This window comes from Vigna umbellata, chromosome 9 (assembly GCF_029865625.1).
Source record: "Vigna umbellata cultivar VRB3 chromosome 9, Vumbellata_1.0, whole genome shotgun sequence".
Lineage (NCBI taxonomy): Eukaryota > Viridiplantae > Streptophyta > Magnoliopsida > Fabales > Fabaceae > Vigna > Vigna umbellata.
The window spans coordinates 41,964,544-41,985,926 of record NC_142173.1 but is presented as its reverse complement, the minus strand read 5'-3'; the positions used below and the strand labels follow the sequence as shown (position 1 = coordinate 41,985,926).

Sequence of the window (21,383 nt, the reverse complement as noted above, 5' to 3'; positions counted from 1 at the left end):
ATCTGTGTTGGATGCCCGATTGTAGTCTTCGGACGCAAGTTCAAAGTGAACTTGATTTCCTTACCTCTCGAAGGCTTAGATGTAATTCTGGGAATGGATTGGTTGACCGCCAATCACGTTCTTCTTGACTGTGGACAACAACGATTGGTTTTTCCAGACTCGGATGGTTTAGAACTGATCTCAACCAAAGAAGTTCTAAAGGATGTTAGTGATGGGGCCATGTGTTTTGTACTGGTAGCTCAAGAGAAGAAGAGTTTTGAGGTTCAGACGATGGGTATCCCAGTAGTGGAAGAGTTCGAGGATGTCTTTCCAGATGAAGTACCAGGGTTGCCACCAAGCAGGGAAGTGGAGTTCTCTATAGACTTGGTACCAGGAGCTGGACCAGTGTCTATGGCTCCGTATAGGATGGCTCCGACAGAGCTAGCAGAGCTGAAGAGACAAATTGAGGAACTACTGAAGAAGAGGTTTATCAGGCCGAGTGTGTCACCATGGGGAGCTCCAGTCTTGTTAGTAAAGAAGAAAGATGGTAGTTCAAGGTTGTGCATCGACTACCGGCAGCTGAATAAGTTGACGATTAAGAACAAGTACCCACTACCAAGAATTGATGACTTGTTGGATCAGTTGCGAGGAGCTGGTGTGTTTTCAAAAATTGACCTGAGGTCTGGTTACCATCAGATCTTGGTCAAATCAGAGGATAGTCAGAAGACGGCTTTCAGGTCACGTTACGGTCACTACGAGTATGTGGTGATGCCGTTTGGAGTGACCAATGCTCCTGCTATATTCATGGATTACATGAATCGAATATTTCGACCGTGGCTAGATAAATTTGTTGTTGTGTTCATAGACGACATTCTTATATATTCAAGGGATCGTGAAGAACATGCTGAACATTTGAGGATTGTGTTGGAGACTCTTAGGGAGCATCAATTGTTTGGGAAATTATCTAAATGTGAATTTTGGTTGGAGGAAATACAATTCCTTGGCCACGTGATTTCTGCCAAAGGAATTTCTGTAGATCCAACGAAGGTGGAGGCAGTGCTAAAGTGGGAACGTCCAAAGACGGTGTCAGAAGTAAGAAGTTTTGTGGGCCTAGCTGGTTACTACAGGAAGTTCGTCGAAGGTTTCTCCAAGATAGTGGGTCCTTTGACGCAGTTGACTCGTAAAGAACAACCTTTCTTATGGACCGACAAGTGTGAAACAAGTTTTGAAGAGATGAAGAAACGGTTGACAAGTGCTCCAGTATTAGCAGTCCCTGATACTTCTAAAGCTTTTGAAGTGTTTTGTGATGCTTCATACCATGGGCTCGGTTGTGTATTGATGCAGGAGAAGCGACCAGTAGCTTATGCATCGAGACAGTTGAAGGTGCATGAAAGGAACTATCCAACGCACGACATCGAATTAGCGGCTGTGGTTTTTGCTTTGAGGACTTGGAGGCACTATCTTTACGGATCACGTTTTCAAATCTTTAGTGATCACAAGAGTTTAAAGTATCTCTTCGATCAGAAGGAGTTGAACATGAGGCAGAGAAGGTGGATGGAGTACTTGAAGGATTTTGATTTTGAGTTACAGTACCATCCAGGGAAAGCAAATGTTGTAGCCGATGCTTTGAGTAGGAAGCGAATGCATGTGTCAGCTTTGATGGTGAAGGAGTTTGAATTAATAGAAAAGTTCAGAGATATGAACTTGGGATTACAGCTGAGCCAAGATCACCTTTGGTGTTGTCATTTAAAGATCACAAATGATTTCTTGGAAGAGATCAAATTGGGACAAAAGGAAGACACAAGTCTACAAGATACAGTGGAGTTGTTGGGAACGGATCAAGCTAAAGACTTCAGTTTGGGATTAGATGGTATTATTCGTTTTAAGAATAGAGTCTGCATTCCAGCAAAGGATGAGTTGAAGAAGATGATTCTAGAAGAAGGACACAAGAGTCGTCTTAGCATACATCCTGGTATGACTAAGATGTACAAAGACTTGAAAGAATCTTTCTGGTGGAGTGGGATGAAAAAGGATGTGGCAAAGTTTGTATCTTCTTGTTTGGTATGTCAGAAGGCTAAGATAGAACATCAAAGGCCAGGTGGAATGTTACAACAGTTGGATATTCCCCAATGGAAATGGGACAGCATCTCGATGGACTTTGTAACTCACTTACCAAGATCATTGAAGGGTCATGATTCCATTTGGGTGATAGTTGATCGATTGACGAAAAGTGCTCACTTTTTGCCAATCAACCTGAGAATGTCAATGCAGAAGTTGGCAGAGTTGTATATTCAGGAAATAGTGAGATTGCATGGTGTACCAAATAGCATTGTTTCAGATCGGGATCCAAGGTTTACGTCAAGGTTCTGGCAGCAATTGCAAGAGGCTTTGGGTTCAAAGTTAAGAATGAGTTCAGCATATCATCCTCAAACAGATGGACAAACTGAAAGGACTATTCAGTCATTGGAAGATCTGCTGAGAACGTGTGTATTGGATCATTTGGGAGGTTGGAGTGAGGTTTTGCCTTTGGTGGAATTCACATACAACAACAGCTTTCATGCGAGCATTGGAATGGCACCGTATGAAGCATTGTATGGGAGAAGGTGCAGGACACCTTTGTGCTGGTTTCAGGATGGAGAAACAATTTTAGTAGGTCCCGAGTTATTGCAGCAAACAACAGAAAAAGTCAAGTTGATACAAGACCGGATGCGTGCAACACAAAGTCGACAAAAATCTTATGCAGACAAGAGAAGAAGACCTCTTGAGTTCAACGAAGGAGATCATGTGTTTCTACGTGTGACACCGATTACCGGCATAGGTAGGGCTATTAAATCAAGGAAGTTGTCACCAAAGTTTCTTGGTCCTTACGATATTCTTAGGAGGATTGGACCAGTAGCATATGAGGTAGCGTTACCACCACAGTTGGCGAACTTGCATAATGTGTTCCACGTGTCGCAGCTGAGGAAGTATGTCTCTGATCCGACTCATGTTTTGGAAACAGATGACATTCAAGTGCGTGAAGATCTTACTATCGAAGTGATGCCAGTAAGGGTGTTAGAAGTTCAAACAAAGAAGTTACGAGGAAAGGAAATTCATACAGTGAAGGTGCTTTGGAACGAGGAAACCCAAGAGATGACATGGGAGCTAGAGGATTATATGATAAAAGAATACCCTCATTTGTTTGAGTAACATCTTAATTTTCGAGGACGAAAATTTTTTTAAGGGGGGTAGAATGTAAGACCCTAGAACCTCAAGAATTTACCAAGTTGTAAAAAGTTCAAGTTATAATGTAAAATGGAATGCTGTCAGGTTTGACATGGTTTACTATTTTAATTATAACTTTTTGTAGAAAATATCAATTGAGTTGATTCTTGTTTTATTGGAAACTAGACTCAAATATCTTTAATTGGACATATAAATATAAATTTTTGGACTACCGGGCTAGCTGCAGTAAAATTATTAAAACTCGGAAACGTTAATCACGCTCAGGTATGTTCAGTTTTGACCTATGATGACTGTTTTGCTTATTACTTTCTCTACCGAACTCCAATTGAGTTGATTCTTGTTTCATTAGAAACTAGACTCAAAGAGCTTCAATTTGACTACTCATACGCATATTTTGGACTTCGGGAAGGTGTCTAACTGAGCTGGGGAAAACGTGACAGTGTTGCTGTCCAGGGGCTAGCGTCCAACCTTAATTTTAGGTACATTTTTACAAGTTGCGATTTTTTTTGGAGTGGGTAGGTTGTGTTCTGAACTAGGAGAACATTTTGGAACCTTTGGAGACTTTCCTACCATGTTTTAGGGCTGAAAAAAAATGGTTTAGGATGGTTCATTGGTTGTTTATTATTGCTAAGTACCAAGTGCATAGGTCCTTTGTTGTCTAAGGCATCTTCTTTAATTCCAAATCAGATTTGGAGTTTTGGGGGAGAGTAGAGAGGTCCTTGGTGGGAGGTGAACGAAAATCCTAAGTGTTCTAAGTGTGGAGACTGACTTGGTCTAGCAAGGAGGAGAAGAATTGCTCTCTTGGAAGAAGAGAGATTTAAGTTAGAATTTTCCTTGAAATTGAAAGTGAAAACAAGCAAAGGTGGTGGTCTAGAGGTATCAAGAGTGAAGAATTTCTTGCAAGGAGAAGAGGTAGGGGAGCTAATCCTTTCTTGATTATGATCATGAATATGAGTATGAATGTGTTAAAATTTGGTAATGGTAGTTATCTATTGACTTGTGAAAAATTTGGGTTTCATGATTATAATTTCTTATTTTCGAGTTACTGTGGTGAAAAATTTCTATTAATTGTTTTCACCGTTGGATTTAGCTAAAGGTTTAGTATGTGAATCCTAAGACCTATTACTAAACTTTGACCGTTCGGATTTGAAAATAGAAGTCTGTAATTGGAGAAATAAATCCTGCAAGTTTGAGTAAATTAGTTGCCCCTGTAGTTCTGTTACTGAGTTGTCTCGGTATAATATAGATTCTGACCTATTGGACCGTTAGATCAACCTCAAAATTTGATATATGATCCCTAAGACATATTAATACACTTTTACCGTTCGGATTTGTAATTAGTAGTCTGTACTTGGAGATATATATCCTGCATGTTTGAGTGAATTAATTACCCTTGCAGTTCTATTACTGAGTTCCCTTGGTAAAGTATAGATTCTGACTTATGGGACTGTTAGATCAACTTGAAAATTGGATATATGATTCTTAGAATACATTATTACAATTTGACCGATCGGATTTGGAATTGAAGGTCTCTGTTTAGAGAAAGAAATTTCGAAAGTTTGAAATATTTGATGAACACTGCAATTCTGTTCTTAAGTTATAATGGTAAATATTTCATATATATTCCATTTACCGTTAGATTGAGCCCAAACTTTAGTATGTAGTTCATAAGACATATTAGGTGATCTTGACCGTTCAGATTTGGAATTAGATGTCTGTGCTTAGAGGAATTCATTCCGCATTTTGAGTTTAACCGAGAACCACTTAAGTTTCTGTCTCTGAGTTACCTCGGTAAAACCTCCATATCTACTTAGTTAACCGTTGGATTACCCTGAAATTTTAATATGTTGTTTCTAAACGATAGTGTCATACTTGGACCGTTCCGATTTTAAATCGGAGATACAGATTTATAGATATTAATTTCGTATCTTCTCAGGGATCTTAATATTGCTTAATTTATGTTTTTGGATCATTTATACATAAATTATGATTTCCGCCTCATTAACCGTTGGATTGGACTGAAAATTTTACCATATGAGTTAAACATGTTGTTTATTAGTTTGATTGGTTCAGATCTGTAATTAATGATATGAGTGAAGAGTAATATTTTCACGAAATAGTAAATTTATTTGTATTGGGTAAAAACTTGGATAATTATATTCTTAAATTGTATGTGTAGTTGTATTTTGGAGATTGGAGGATGAGTAATATAATATATTCTATATTAGAAAATTTAATTATATTGAACATTCTGAGTTGTAATAATTATTTGAGTTAAATCATGAATTGTAAATAAGTTGATGGTAAATTTGGATGGGTGGTATAGGCATTATTGCCATAATTGTAAATTTGAAATTTTATTTATTTTCCTACGACTTTGGTAAGTCGGGAGAGGAGAGGTTTGAAGTCGGACACTACTTTGGTAAGTAGGTGGGAAAATGAGAGGTGAATTTGACATAAACCGCACTGCTTTGGTAAGTAGGCGGAGTGTTCCACGCTATGCTACTTTGGTAAGTAGATAATATTACATTATTGTGCTACTTTGGTAAGTAGACAATATCACCTTGTTATACTACTTTGGTAAGTAGATCACCTCGTTAGATTACTTTGGTAAGTAGTCAGTATCACATGGTTATACTACTTTGGTAAGTAGATCACCTTGTTAGATTACTTTGGTAAGTAATCAGTATATCATGGTTATACTACTTTGGTAAGTAGACAGAAGGATTGTTGACTGCTGTGCTTTGGTAAGTAGGCAGATTAATAATATGTTATATTGACTCTAGTGAATCGACTGATGATTTTGACTGGAGAAATATTATAAAGTATCAGTGTAATAGTTGGTTTTTTGAGTATGTTTGAGATGCATGTATTTGACTGATTGCCACACTTGTGATGTTAGTAAGATTGTGGATGATGTATATTTCTTGAATCGGTTAGCTCACCCTACTGTTTGTGTTTGTGTTTGTGCATGTGAATGCGATGATCGTATAATGTGTGATATTATACGGGAGCAGAAACTATATCAGATGAATTAGCAGATGGTTCTGGACTCGCTTAGAAGATGAGAGATCTGTGGGGAAAAGGAGACATGGGGAATTTCTAAAATAAATCTGTGTTTGAATTTCCGAACTGTGAGAAATTTTAAATTTCAGAAGTTTATGAACTGTGTGGAATTTTATTTTCAGAAGACTTGTGCTGTAATAAAGAACTTAATATTTTATGGGTGTTGAAATTTGTTAAAGACGAATTACATATGTATTTTGTGGAAAATAAATTGTAACGCCTAAATCGGGGTGTTACATTATGGTAGTTAAATGCAAAACTAACTTTACTTAAAGTAATAGAATTAAATTTACTGGTAAGTATAATACTTACAATCTATTTCAAACATAAAATTTATATTTACCACATAAATATGTATTCAGTAATTCAAAATAACAAACAATAATACCAATAGTAATAATAATAATAACATGGAAAATTCAAATTTTTACTTTATATTATTAGTTATACATTAATTTTTAATCATAAAATAAAAATTAATTAGGAATGAACATTAAGCAATCAAGATACGTAGAAGATAATGGTTACGAGTCTAAAACTTGAAGCTTATGAAAATTTTGTTAGAAACAGAATTTAAAATTAGAGACACGTATTCAATAAAAAGAGAAATCAAAGTTAAAAAATAAAATAGACATGTTAAATCAAATTATACTACCATCTATTTAAATTTAACATATGTGCATAAATTATATTAATAATCGGTTCGATATTTATATCTTACATGATTATTCAGTAGCTAATTTTTTTTCCAAAGAGTTATAATCATGGCACTGTATTTTTTATTTAAGGATTATTAATGAATAAAACAATGTTGTGAAAATCCTTTACGAAGCACGTGAAAACACAACACTTGGAGGGTTGTTTGTAACTAGTATAAGTGGAATGGTAAGAGAGGATTCGGTAGTGCTTCAAAAGTAACTCTTCCACCATAACGATGAGATGCTACTCCATAAATGCCGTTGTCATGCAGATTTGTGTAATACGTAGTTGAACCTGCTCACGATCAGAAAAGATTTTCTGTTGATTTTTTCAGAGTTGGAAATCTCCAAGATTATCAGTTCAAATTAATGGCAGAATCATCACAGTCAAGATATTTTCTCTTTTCTGTCAATAAGGTGGGCCATTCTCTGATGCAGAAGAAAACAAAAACGGTTGTGCTTCCACATTCTTCGAGCTTCCAGATTTTGGTCAAAAACACGGGATCTTCCACGTTTTCAAACACATGCTACATGATTTACTCTCAGCCATTTTCAAACCCTAGCATTTCCAAAAACCTACTGTGTGACATTTTGGAGATCCTCTCTCGCATTCTTGAATGGTTTCTGTCAACTTTGGACTCACGGTAGGATTCACATGCTTGAGCCCAATCAGAATCGGTCAGTTTCGTAGTGAAGGTAAGTTTAATCCAAAAATCTCTTATTTAGGGTTTTTGTTTTCTCATAAAAACTCTGTAATAGAAAAATCTCAAGGTTTATTCAGGAAGAACTCTGGCAAAGGGTCAATCCATTTGGTGAATAATGACTTCTGGGTAGAATTTGCAGGAACGTGAAGATTATATAAGGCTAATGCCGAGAGTGAGAGGGAGGTTAATTGAAAATTTGACGTAGGAGGAGACAGAATATCATTTGTTTCGAGTTGGAGAATCTAGAGACAATTCCCTTACATTAATTCCTTCTTAGGTGCGCAATTTCGCTTCTTCATGCTTTGTAATTTTTCGTCAAAATGTTCTTCTGCAAGGGTAGATAACATCTACTTTTCATCACCCGCTACATCATATTTCTTTCCATTTTTCCTCAATTCCATTTCCTTCCCTTCTACACCTCCATTCCTTTTCGTCCTTTCATCACTTTCATTTCTCGCCACTTCCTACAGAAACACCACAAACCGAACCATCTCCGTCATCCTTCCCACACACAGTTTTAAGCATGAAAAAAGGTCAAAACGATAGCGGCGCTTGTGCTGATAGAGTTGCCCACGCATCTGTGACATCGGCGCTGGTTCCGACAGTAACTGGCGCCGTCGTCAGCTTATAGAATTGAAAATTGAAAATTTTATTATTCTAGCAATTTAAAATAAAGAAAAATAAAATTATTAAATATTTAAATACAGGTTTAAAGTAGTTTTAAAAAGTATACGAAAATATATTAATTAAAATAACAGTATATTAATAATTGAAGAGATAAATATAATAATAAAAATTCATATGATAAAAATATATGTTTGAAAATAAATACTAATTTGAAATTGATTGATATTATCTTTTTTATTACTGATTATTAATATAAATTAAAAATAAAATAATTTTGATACTCGACATGATATTAAGACAAAAACCTGATATATGTAGGACGTTTTGTTAGTTAAATGCAAAATTAACTTTACCTGATGTAAGAAAATTAAATTTACTGCTAGGTATAATACTTACAATCTATTTCAAACTTAAAATTTATATTTACCACCTACATATGTACTCAGTAATCCAAACTAATAATAACAATAATTTTAACGTGGAAAATTCAAATTCTTATTTTATGTTATTAATTCTACATTAATTTTTCATAAAAATAAAATTAAGTAAGAGTGAACATCAAGCAAATAGGAAAATGATACTCGAACAACGTTTTTTGACAACATTTCGACACAGGACACGTGTCAGCGTTTGAGTGGTTGAGGTTTTTGCAGGAAAAAGCTGCTGCGTCTGAGAAAGTCTGATAGAAATCTGCTTCAACGCTGACGTGGCGAGGACGGGCACGGGCAGTCTGGGTTGTGCGTTTCAAAAATTGAAATGAAAAGGGAGCGGTCAGGGGTTTTTGTTTGGCGTTTGAAATTTGAATTTCATTTTTGAACAATTTTAGAGAGAAGTGAAGGTTGAGAGAGAGTCTAACCTAGAGAGAGCCCGAGAGAGTTGGAGTAAGGGAGTTCGAGAGAGAGAGAACGACGGAGTGGTTGCCGGAGTGCGCCGTTGAAGGTCGAAGGCCGTGTCGGAGAGATCGAAACCCTCCAGCCCGTTCCGTTTGACGGCGCCGCAGCTCCGACGTCGACCGCTCGACGCGAAGACGGGATCGTGTTTGGTCCGTTCCGGCCCAGCGACTTAGGGAGGCGTTGAAGGTGTCGCTTCGTCCCAGGTGGTTCCGTCCCTGTCCCGGAGTGCCGCCGGAGTGCCGCGGGAGATTCGCCGGAGTTTGGGATGTTCGGAGGACCAAAAAGAGGGGTTTTCCGGGTTGTCAGTCCCACCCACACCTTAGGCAATCGGCTCTGTTCCAACCGCCACGCGTGGTCTTCACTCAAGGTTGGTTTCTTTTTTGATTTGTCAGTGCAATGAATGTTGAATACATGGATGATGTTGTATCTGGATTTGATTTGCTTATGTATGAAACGTCTCCCAAGTGGATGTTGTTCTGTTCCCAATTTTTATACAACTTCTTTGCTTAATCTTACATTGTTCTGTTGTTAATAAAATGTTAAGAATTGTTCCCAAATTACTTAGAAGTAGCTGAAATGAGGGAAAACAAACAAGCCACACCAAAATGAGAGTGATGGACGTAGTTGGCCTTGGTGTGCAAAAACTGGCACCCAGGTACCCACTTATTTCAGTTTTTGTGTTGGTGTAGTGTTATTATACATTGAATTCTGTGTTATTTTGATTTGGGGATTACTGTCATGTTGGTCACCTCCTGTCTAGTTCAAATATCTGGCATTTCTTAAAGAGAGTTTAAATTAAATTCATTGTGCTTGAATATGAATACTATGTATTAAGTTTCCGTTTTCTGTTCATTCACACCCCATCCGTCTAGCAGTTCCAGCAGCACGCCCATGAGAAGCTTGGGAGCTGCAACGTTGGAAGCATTCACGTCCAGCTGCATCAAACAGCAGCAAGGACAACACACACCGTCTTCAAGTCCAGCCGAATTGGATGCACATGTTGAGATGGGAGAGAAGTGGAAAGCTGACACAGACCTTGTTTATTCCAGCATGGGCAGCGATGGTGTGCAGAACATGCAGAAGTGTAAACAAAATGGAGGGCCCCACATGGCTTTATCTGACAGAGAAGCAAAAGAGTGATGGAAGAAATTCATTAAAGGTTGCTAATGGGAGACAACAGCATGGCAACCTGGCTGGAAACGCACGAGGCAGCACCAGAACGAGACTTGAGAATTTGGCTTTGTGTATTGTAATGAATTTTAATTTGAATGAACAATGTCATTTAATTTCCTGTTACTGAATTGTCAATTTTATTCTACTGATGCGATTAAATTTCTTCTGAAATCTGATCTGTGTTGTTGTGTGTCTGCCATTTAATTTATACTGTTGTTGATTGTTTGAAATTTAATTTTTACGTTTGTTTGTACTGATAGCTTTATTGTGCGAGTTTACTGTTCCTGCAATTGCGTTTCTGCTGGTTTTGAATTCTGCACGTTTACTGTTTCTGCCTGTCAAACCGTTCGGTCTTTAACGTCACTGTTAGAGTCGTTCGTCCATCTTTCATCTGATTTTTACTTCCTCTGTGACGTTCGGCTTGTCTCTGTGTTCATGCTTGTTGTTTATCGACCGTTCGTTCTTAATCTTCATACCGTTCGGTCTGTTAGAGATCGAATGGCTCCTTCATTTATACTTACATCTACCGTTCGAGCCTCCTCTGTGCGCGCTGGACGAGCGTCCCTTCTGGGCGACAAGCGTCTGGACGAGCGTCCTCAGTCAGCGTTGTCCGCTAGCTGGGCGAGCGATCTCCGCTCTCTGGACGAGCGTCCACTTACTGGACGAGCGTCCACTTGCTGGACGAGCGTCCACTTGCTGGACGAGCGTCCACTTGCTGGACGAGCGTCCACTTGCTGGACGAGCCTCCTGTGCGCGCTGGACGAGCGTCCTCTGCGCGCTGGACGAGCGTCCCCTCTGGGCGCCAAACGTCTGTGCGAGCGTTCTCCGCTAGCTGGGCGAGCGATCTCCGCTCTCTGGACGAGCGTCCACTTGCTGGACGAGCGTCCTCTGCAAAGCCTCCTCTGCGCGCTGGACGAGCGTCCTCTGCGCGCTGGACGAGCGTCCCCTCTGGGCGACAAGCGTCTGGGCGAGCGTTCTCCGCTAGCTGGGCGAGCGATCTCCGCTCTCTGGACGAGCGTCCACTTTCTGGACGAGCGTCCACATTCTGGACGAGCGTCCTCTCCGCGCTGGACGAGCCTTCTCTGAGTGCTGGCCGAGCGTCCTCTGCGCTGCGCGCTGGACGAGCGTCCTGGCTTGCTGTTGGATGGGCGTTCTCTTCTCGATGCTGACAGCCAAATGATGCGCTCCTAACGTCCTAACGGCTCACAGTTGAGGACGAACGGTCACAGCAACAGTCAAAAATAAACTTAGACAACATAGTTTGTAAAATACTATTTGGACGACTACTATTCACTGGGCACTTTAAGGAACGAACGTTACAACAGAACAAACGCCATTTACGAGCCGAACTCTATTTGGCCGAACGTCCCAAAATGCTTTGGACGCATACTACTGGACGAACGCTATCTGGGCGAGCGCTATCTGGACGAACGTCACTTTCCGAGCCGAACACTATTTTGGCGGACGTCATTTCCGAACGCCAGGAGGAACACAATTTGACCGAACGTCACAAAATTGATATGGACGAACGCTACTGGACGAACGCTCAACACCAGGCCGAACACTTCTCTGGACGATCGCTACGGGACGAACGCTACGGACGAACGCTCAACAACAGGCCGAAACACTTCTCTGACGAACGTCATAACTCGCTAATAATGCCGAACGTTATACCATTTGGAAGGACGAACGCTACACTCATAGGAAAGGACGAACGCTACACTCATAGGAAAGGACGAACGTTACACTCATAGGAAAGGACGAACGCTACACTCATAGGAAAGGACGAACGCTACGCTTTAAGGACGAACGCACATGCAGTCAAAAGCCGTACGTTCATAGACGATTACAATCGAAACAAGATATATAAGCACCGTCTGGAACGAACGTACATAGATAACGAAACTCAATAGGTAAACAGTGTTTGGGACGAACGCACATACAGTCAATATTGAGAAACCGAACGCCCACCATTTCTCTTACATCAAAACCGAACGTTTAAAAGGCTGAGGTGGAGTACTGTTTGGACGAGCGCTAACACACACGAAACCGAACGTCTAATATTACTATTTCTCAAAAGACCGAACGCTCTTAGCGAATGGGACGAACGTCCCATTTTCACTCCAAAATTTTGAACGAACGCGCGAATCTGCAGAATTCTGCAGATTTCGCAGGTTTTCCAGAAATCGAGAAAATCCCAACTTTCAAAATGACATTGATTTTTTAATGAATTTTTTTTAACACTTATTGGACATGCAAATGATCTTCAACCATTGATTATGTCATTTATTGAACATTTCTTTGATGATTTGTAACAAAAAATATGTACATTCAAACCTAATCATCACAATTTCAAAGAGTGATAAGAAATCCATAAATGACATTCGTACTATCCATTTTGTAACAACCCTAAATGTTGCAACACTTCATTCCTCCACACAATATGACGTCCGATGAAGATTGACTAACTGTATTATTTTCATCTATAGATGGCTTACTGTTATCATCCTCGTCAGCAAACATATCATAATCACCTTCACCAGTGCTAGAGGCTTCTCCACTAGCCAAATGTTGATTTGATGGGCCTTCTTTTGCCCGGGCTAACTTCTCATATCCTTCTGAAAAGGGGAGAATGTAGAAGGCATAAGCATTAAGCAGTTAATACCACGAAACAGGCACCCTTCACTCCTTCTCATAAACCTAAATATCGACAACATCATAGAAAGAAGAAAGAAGAGCCAAGGAAAAATTGACAATTAATAACCTGCCCCAAAATCCAACACTTAACTAATATGGAGGCCCAAAGATAGTTTCTCCAAACACTAAGAATGAACAAACACCATGTATGATATTGATAATAGAACAATAAGTTCTATCTTGCATCATGACCATAATAACAACATAAGTTGAACAGTATTATAATAGTAAAACCAAGTAGTTAAATCAAATAAATTATAAAATCAAACAGCATATTACATCATGTTGTTAACAATGTAAACATAATGAAACAACAAAACATAATATAAGTAGAATAAAGCATAGTGTATAACACTAACCCGCTTCACGATCAAAAACCTCTCGCTTTTCATGATAAACATCTGCGAAAAAGGTCAAGGAGCCAAAGTTAAGCATAATGTAGGCATAGCAACTAAAGAAACAGTGAATCAAAACAAGCCGCATGACATAGAGTCTCATCAGCCTATCTAAATGATTACATGTTTACACAATGCATAATATCTACAAAGCCCGGAGGGATTAACTCAACTGTATTCACCATTCTCCATCAGCTTCATAGCATCCTCAGTTAGCTGGTCAAATACAACCTTAGTCTCAGCAGACATTTTTTCCTTTCTGTCACTGTTACCTTTTAGCCTTCTCAAGGCTTGCAAAACCTATTGGAAGAATATCGGTTAATACTGCCCAACTAATGAACCTCAAAAAACTCTTAACGAAGTAGATATATGATATATAATTCCAGCCTAGTCAAGTATAAAGATTTACAAGATATAAAGAGAACATGTAAATGAACATGATATAAAATTAATAATTGCAGTTAGATACAAGCCAAATATAACTTTAAACATTGTTTCTTATATTTTTATCTTTATGAACACCATTAATCCTTTATTTTGAAAAAATGGCAATTAACAGGCTTTCTCTGATAACGGTTTAGGGTTGCCATACTCAACTCAAGTTAAAAGTAAATTTGCATACGCAACTATGGAGTCAACAGCAGATTCGGGTTCTCTTATTTTCTGTATTTATTTGTTCCAACTTGAAAAGCACAATGTCAAAATTACACATTCCTTACACGTTCAGATTTGAGAGTAAAATATTTTTAACTGGATAGTATTTTTTAAGAATATGAACTACCCTTAGCAAGAAATTCCACAACTCCTTGGCCACATAAAAATCCAATGATTGCCTAAACAAATGGATGATCTACAACTACTCTGGAGTGAATTGGAAAATAAATATTGTATTTTACAATGATACTTCAGTAGAACAAAGAAATAAAAAATCAGAAAATTAAGAATGATAAAATACATACATACCGTTTCCCCAAGTTCAAGAACATTTGCAATCCGCCTCTTCATGACGGCAATATCTTTAGAAGAAAGGTCCGGCGGCACTCCGGGACAGGGACGGAAGCAGCTGGGACGAAGCGACACCTTCAACGCCTCCCTAAGTCGCTGGGCCGGAACGGACGGAACACGATGTCGTGTTCGCTTCGACCGGTCGACGTCGGACCCGCGGCGCCCCTGAAACGGAACGGGCTGGAGGCGTTCGATCTCTCCGACACGGCCTTCGACAGTGAACGGCGGCACTCCGGCAAGCACTCCGTCTCTCTCTCGCTCGTGAACCCTTTCTCCAACTCTCTCGTCTCTCTGTCTAGGTCACAGCATCCGTCCCCAATGTTCGCGCGGCTTCTCTCTACGAAGTTCGAAAATGAATTTCAAATTTGAAACGCAACTTTTACTCTGCCCGTGCCCGTCCCTCGCCACGTCACAATTGAAGCAGTTTTTCTCAGATTTCACCAGCTTTTTCCCTCAAAACGTGGACCGCTCATATGCTGACACGTGTGCTGTGTCGAAATGTTGTCAAAATTTGTTGTCTAAGTATCATTTTCCTTAAGATAAACACTATATGTGACATTATCCGTGTTTGACTGGACCAGTTGTGAAGGTTTAAATCCTCGATCCTCAAGTTTGTTGTAAAATCTCAAAGTGTGTATAGGGATTTAGAGTCTTTGTCATCCTCCATCGTCATCTTTCCTTTTCAGCATTTCAACAGGAGCTCCATATCCATATACTATCACAGCGTCGTCTCTTTAAGATTGCCGACGGTGGATTCTGGCGTCATCAGCACCTGCACAGGCGAGAGGCTTCTCGGCACGGCTACCTTCAGCAGCATCTTTGGCGGCTATCTCGGAGGACAATCCGGCGTGATGCTCGTGAGGGACTGGAGGTCGAAAACCGTATTCTGACGGCGGAGCTAAATGAAAGACACTGCGACCTGGCCATGGAAGGAGGTTGTCGTTCTCCGCTGTTGACTCTCGGACTGGTCGTTGCGGCTGCTCTTGGGGGCTGGCATGGACCTAACCTCACGAGACCCCTGCGCCCAATCCTCCTTCCACAATGCCACCATCTGCGACTCCTCCAAACCCTTCCGCCACCTCATCTCCCTCCACCAGAAGCTCGTTTCTCCTTCAAGAACTAGCTTAAGAGACTACAAGTCTGAGAAAAAGAGGATTTTTTCGGCGCCTTGCCAAACCTCCGGCCTTCTGACACTGTGTTGGGGAAATTTAACATTTTGAAGAGATGCCCAACAAAAAAATTTCACAAGAAAACCTTTGAAAGTGGATGAATGTTTGTAAAGGTGATCTCTTTTGGGTGATAGTGTATGTGTTTGAAGGGAGGAATGATTTTGCCGCTGGAATCAGAGGCCAAGAATAAGGAGAAATTTGGTGGGGTTTTGGATGCGACAATGTTTCTCATTTCTCTGTTGTTTGCAGCTTTTGCTGCTTTAAGTTACTTTGCTTTTGGTGAAGAAACTTAAGGGGTTATCACTACCAATCTTAGAACATGCATGATAAGTGCTTTGGGGCAATTAGGTCTATGCATCAACCTATTATTTACTTTCCCATTGATGATGAATCCGGTGAACAAGTTGGTAGAGAGACGATTGTTGAATTCTAAGTACTGTTTGTGGTTGAGGTGGTTGTTGGTGTTGGGAATGAGTTCGTTGGCAATTTTTGTGCCTAACTTTATAGATTTTTTATCACTTGTTGGTAGTAGTATTTGTGTTATTCTTAGCTTTGTGTTGCCAGCTACGTTTCACTATTTGGTTTTCAAAGAAGAGATTGATTAGACGTGTTTGGTTTATGATGGGGCAATTGTGGTTTTTAGGTTGGTTATTACAGTTACAGGAACCTGGTCTTCCTTATCACTGTAATTAAGAGTAAGAAGTTGATTTTGGATCACAAAGGCTTCCAATTTTTAGAGTATAAAATGCAAAACTGATGAAATCAGACCCATACATGAAGCTTCGACCGTGATCGGCGGCGAAGTCTATGACCTGATTGGCTGAAAAATGCGAGTTGGTTAATGGTCTTCGAATTCCAAATCTCTAATTCTCTTTTGGTTTAAACCCTCCTTTAATTCTCGTATTTGTGTGTCAATCTCAAGTGGATCATCGTTTTTTTTTTTCGATCTCAATCTGGTTCATAAACTTGTAAAAATGAGCCAATTAAGTCATCTCCGTTAAGCTTTCACTAACCGCGTCTAAATGTGATGACGTGTTTATGCTAAAGTGCATTGTTTCATTATATGAAATTTTTATTTAAATTAAATAAGTATGACATGGCAAAATTGAAAAGGGAACGAGGGATTTGGAAACCACCGCTCGTTCTTCTGAACGTTCTTTGCAAGATCCTAGAGGGGTGACCAGTGTCCATCGCTTGTGGATCCCTCTTCAATCTCAATGTTTCTGGTCTCCAAGCTGTTGTGGTTAGGGATCCAGAGTCTTCATCATCCTACAACGTCTTCATCTTTCTTTCATGTATTGTCGTCGTCTCAATGAGGTCATTGACGGTAGATTCCGATCGCCGACGGTGGATTTCGGCGTCATCAGCACCCACACGGGGAGATGCTTCTCAGCACGGGTACCTTCAACTACAAAAATTACTATTTCATGAACATAATATAAACAACATAAACGGGAATGCCCTAGTACATCTCAACTAGAAGCTTCATAATACACACCATCTCAACTCTAGAGTAATCGATTATACATTTTCATACAATACATCAACACCTATTCAGCACTACATTAAAATATTGGGACTGCAATCCCCTTAAAGCCAAAGCCATACCAAATCTTCAACTGATATATTCAAAATGAACCCACCAGAAGAAAAACTATAGGAAGCAAGCGACTCATCATGAAGTGAACAAAAGAGAATCCAGAATCTCCACATGCATTAACAACCTAGAAATCCGAACCCATCACAAGCTAGATGCTTTCATCGGAATAGAGAAAGAGAAATTAAAACAGAGTAAACAAAGAAAGCCATTCCAAGAAATAGGTACCCAAAATGGAACAATGGCCAAACAGTGTGTGCAATAACAGACCCGTCCCAGAAAGAAAGAAAAAACAAACTCAAATCTTCTCAAGCCTAACCAGTGCGAAAACAAAACGCAACCCCTTCTTCGAAAAGGGTTGCGAAAAAGATAGAATTTTTGCAGGCCCAACCATAGAAAACTCGCGACGGCTAGGCTCGCTCAAAAGGCGACTGACGGAGGAACGAGAGAGCTCCTCTCTCACGCATGAAGAGAAGAAGGAGAAGGGAGGACCTGACACCATGCCGACGATGCCTCCGACAGTGAACACGATGACCGCGACTCGCAACGACCTTTGAATGTCAGAGATCCCTTTAAATGTTAGGGCTACGATACAACAAAACAGTCATTCAATTTAATACACGTTGCCACGCCAACTAAAAAAATTACAGCTCAGCAGACGCTGTTACTGAAAACTTAAAGAAAGAAGGCTTAATTGACTCATTTTTACAAGTTTATGGACCTGATTGAGATCGGAAAGAAAAACGATGACGCACTTGAGATTGACACACAAATACGAAAACCAAATGAGAGTTTAAACCTTCCCTTTTCAATTCACTCTTTCTTGACCATTTTTAATCCCTAATATGTGTTTTTTGACATAAATCAATTGAATTTTGTCATATCATAACTTTTTAATTTAAATAAAAATTTCACCTAATCAAATCATGCACATCAACATAAACATGTCAAATCCTTTTATCACTGTATTTGACAATTTAATGAACATGACAAAATTTGTTCAATTTTATAAATATTTGAACTCAATTGAGACGATTTCAAATACAAAGACCTATTTGAAAATTCCAACAAACTTCAGGATCATCCCAGGATTTAAACTTTTTTTAATAAAGCAAGAAAATAAACTCGTAAGTTAAAAGCATTTATCAAAAGTGAACCGTCGAAAAAAACTCTCTAATTTCTAATTATCAATCACAACATTCAATTCATCGAAAACAAAACCAAAGCTTATTTTAAGGTGCACATCCATCATAAAAAAAGTATGCATGCCCACGTTGTGTTGAGAAAATATTCAGGGCTTAATAAGCATAAATATGAAACATCCTCATAGATGAAAAAAAGTTATAGAAATGTACATAACAGAACAATTTATGTGTTTTGTAAATCTAGCCAACAAACTAAAACAGAAAGAAAGCTGAATCTCTACTATCCTTACAATGATACCGCTCAACAGATATTTACAAGGCCGAGCAACAGTTCAACATTAATACTCTCTGCTACTCCAACAACTTCTTTACAATTCACCCATCTCACAACCTTTCTAACATCAATCCCTTTCTTATCTTATTTACTCTATTTTTTCAACTCCTTTTCTTTAATCCTAGTTTGTGATGACAACGATTTAAAATGAAAAAAAGGGAATACAGTTCCAAAACTCTTCGATGCGATCCACTGAACTCAGATGACATATCAACACAGAAACATAAATCTCAGATGGCTGCAGAGTTAACTGATCAGGAATTGAATCCTGTCAAAGTATAGAGCTGAAAGATTCGATGGGATCAGATTCTTCAAGCATGGAAGCTGCTTGGAAGCAGTCAGCGGCTTCACTTATTCTGCCATCTTGCTTGTTAAGCAATCCCAAGCAATGCCAAGCCATGCGGTTAGTGGGTTCTATTCGGAGTGCATCAGACAGTGCGCTTCTTGCAGCACAAAAAAACTTTGGACCCAATCTTTGAATCATGCCACCCATCAAGATCTTGCATGGAACATGGTTTGCTTCAAGTAGTATACCATTAATAGTAGCAAGAAAAGCTTCGTCATTTTGCCCACGTCCTTCAAACAAAACACCTGCCAAACCACACAAATATTCATTATAAAGATCCCCTCAAATATTCATAAAAGCTTAAAATTTTAAGGATGGCATGCGGATCCTGTTACGTACCCGAGTATGGGACGTAACCAGTAGGCTCACTCACACACTCTCAGTGATAAGGAACAATGGAAATTTACTGAATATAACTCTGTTATTGAATAGAAATACTGAATCCAAGATAACAACCAATAACTGGGAGCAGCAGGATCTCCGTCAGTTACCTGAGAGCATAACCTCTCTTACAAAACCTAATGATCAAAATTCGTATCCTTCCCCCTAGGTTTCCCCTATCTTATTTCTAATCACTCCCTCCTGAAAAGGTAAAGAATAAAAGTAATTACGCCTATTTATTATGATTATCTTGTAAGAATATCTTTATACTTATTTAACCTATTTAACTTATATGTAATAATATCCTGAGATACGACCATAAATTCTAATAAATGTCCCGCCCATCCTAACTACTGTGTCAGTTAAGATGCTCCCCACTGCTCCCAACCGTTCGGTCCTCTTTTTCTCTTCCTTCTACCGCTCGGCTAGGTCCCTCTCCACCTTCTATCATCTGGTCTGCTCGCTCCCTGTTATTAACCGTTCGGCCATCGTGCTCCACCCTTTCCACCGTTCGGCCCATGTCCTCTACCGTTTAGTTCCCTTCTTTTTCTCTTCTATATCTCTTTCTTTCGTATACTCGCCAGCCCCTAACATTACCTGCCGCCTGAAGATCAACCTTGCCCTCAAGGTTGAAGTCTGGGTATTGATCCATGATGGTTGTGGCATCTTCCCATGTTGCCTCGTCCGGTCCTCCCTCTTGCCATTCGATCAACACTTGCTGACGCTCTTCCTCTCCTTGTTGCATCTGCCTTTTGTCCAGAACTCTGATAGGCCAGAAAGACGGTCCCTCCATCTGCAAGTCTAGTGGCAACTCTTTCTCCACACTCTTCTCCCCCATGGCCTTCTTCAATTGCGAGACATGGAACATTGGATGTATCCGTGCGGTTTCAGGTAAGTGTAGCTTAAAAGCCACTTCTCCTATCTGCTGTATGACCTGGAAAGGTCCATAATACCGAGCGGCTAATTTTGGGTGCAGTCTGGACGGCATCGAAGTCTGGCGGTGTGGCCTGACCTTCAAATACACCCAATCTCCCACCTCCACATTGGTTGGTCTTCTTGTCTTGTTGGCCTGCTTCACCATCTTTTCCTGAGCCCTTGCCAGATGGAATTTTAGTTGGTTTAGTGCCTCATCCCTCGTATGTAGCTCCTGTCCGACGGCTTCCACTAAGGTCTCTCCCGGAATGAACCTGTGCAAAGAAGGAGGAGATCTCCCATACAATGTTTCAAATGAGGTGCATCCCGCCGACTCCTGATAACTAGTGTTATACCAATATTCCGCCCAGGGTAACACTATGCTCCATTCCTTTGGTTGTTTTAACAAAAGCATCTCAGATAACCCTCCAACACCCTATTTACCACCTCCGTTTGCCCATCAGATTCCGGATGATAGGCTGTGCTCATCTTCAGTTGTGTTCCTTGTAATTTAAACAACTCCTTCCAAAAAATACTCAGGAACAGTGGATCCCTATCACTCACGATAGATAGTGGTACCCCATGCAGCCGGACAACCTCCTTTACAAACACTTCAGCTATGGTGCGGGCGGAATAGGGATGTCTCAGTGGTATAAAATGTCCATATTTGCTGAGGCGGTCTACGACTACCAACACAGCATCGTACCCGTGGGACTTAGGCAACTTTACGATGAAGTGCATACTTATCTCCTCCCAAATGGCGTTGGGTATGGGTAACGGCTGCAACAACCCCTGCGGAGAGGATGACAAATATTTATGTTGTTGACACACCAAGCAGCATGCCACAAAGTCAGTCACGGCTTTCTTCATTCCTACCCAGTAGAGAGATTGCGCAACCTTGCGATAAGTACGTTATACCCCTGAATGCCCTCCTGTTTGGGTGGTATGAAATTCTGCTATCAATTTGGGTACCCAGGCCGAGCGGGCTGATAGTACCAACCTCCCCTTGTAGTGTAGTCGCTCACGTTCAAGAGTAA

The 21,383-nt window shown here is 39.9% G+C and overlaps 1 protein-coding gene, 1 long non-coding RNA gene and 1 pseudogene across 3 annotated transcripts; 2 read left to right on the top strand and 1 right to left on the bottom strand.

Annotated features, from left to right (window-relative positions):
• Positions 1 to 8,880: 8,880 nt before the first annotated feature.
• On the top strand, positions 8,881 to 10,620 carry LOC148193585 (uncharacterized). 2 transcript variants are annotated; one of them, XR_015782303.1, is made up of 2 exons: positions 8,881 to 9,559; positions 10,068 to 10,620. It is a non-coding gene; the product is annotated as an uncharacterized LOC148193585 (long non-coding RNA). The 2 variants fall into 2 exon arrangements; XR_015782304.1 differs by lacking the exon at positions 8,881 to 9,559 and adding an exon at positions 9,566 to 9,847.
• A 1,999-nt stretch (positions 10,621 to 12,619) lies between these two features.
• Positions 12,620 to 14,762, bottom strand: LOC148193584 (uncharacterized; the record flags this gene model as incomplete). The annotated part of the gene is made up of 4 exons (XM_088099704.1): positions 12,620 to 12,983; positions 13,422 to 13,463; positions 13,631 to 13,757; positions 14,421 to 14,762. Coding segments are annotated over 4 exons (720 nt in total), but the record flags the coding sequence as incomplete, so codon positions are not given.
• A 1,090-nt stretch (positions 14,763 to 15,852) lies between these two features.
• LOC148193583 (amino acid transporter AVT3C pseudogene) lies at positions 15,853 to 16,320 on the top strand (annotated as a pseudogene).
• The last annotated feature ends 5,063 nt before the right edge of the window (positions 16,321 to 21,383 follow it).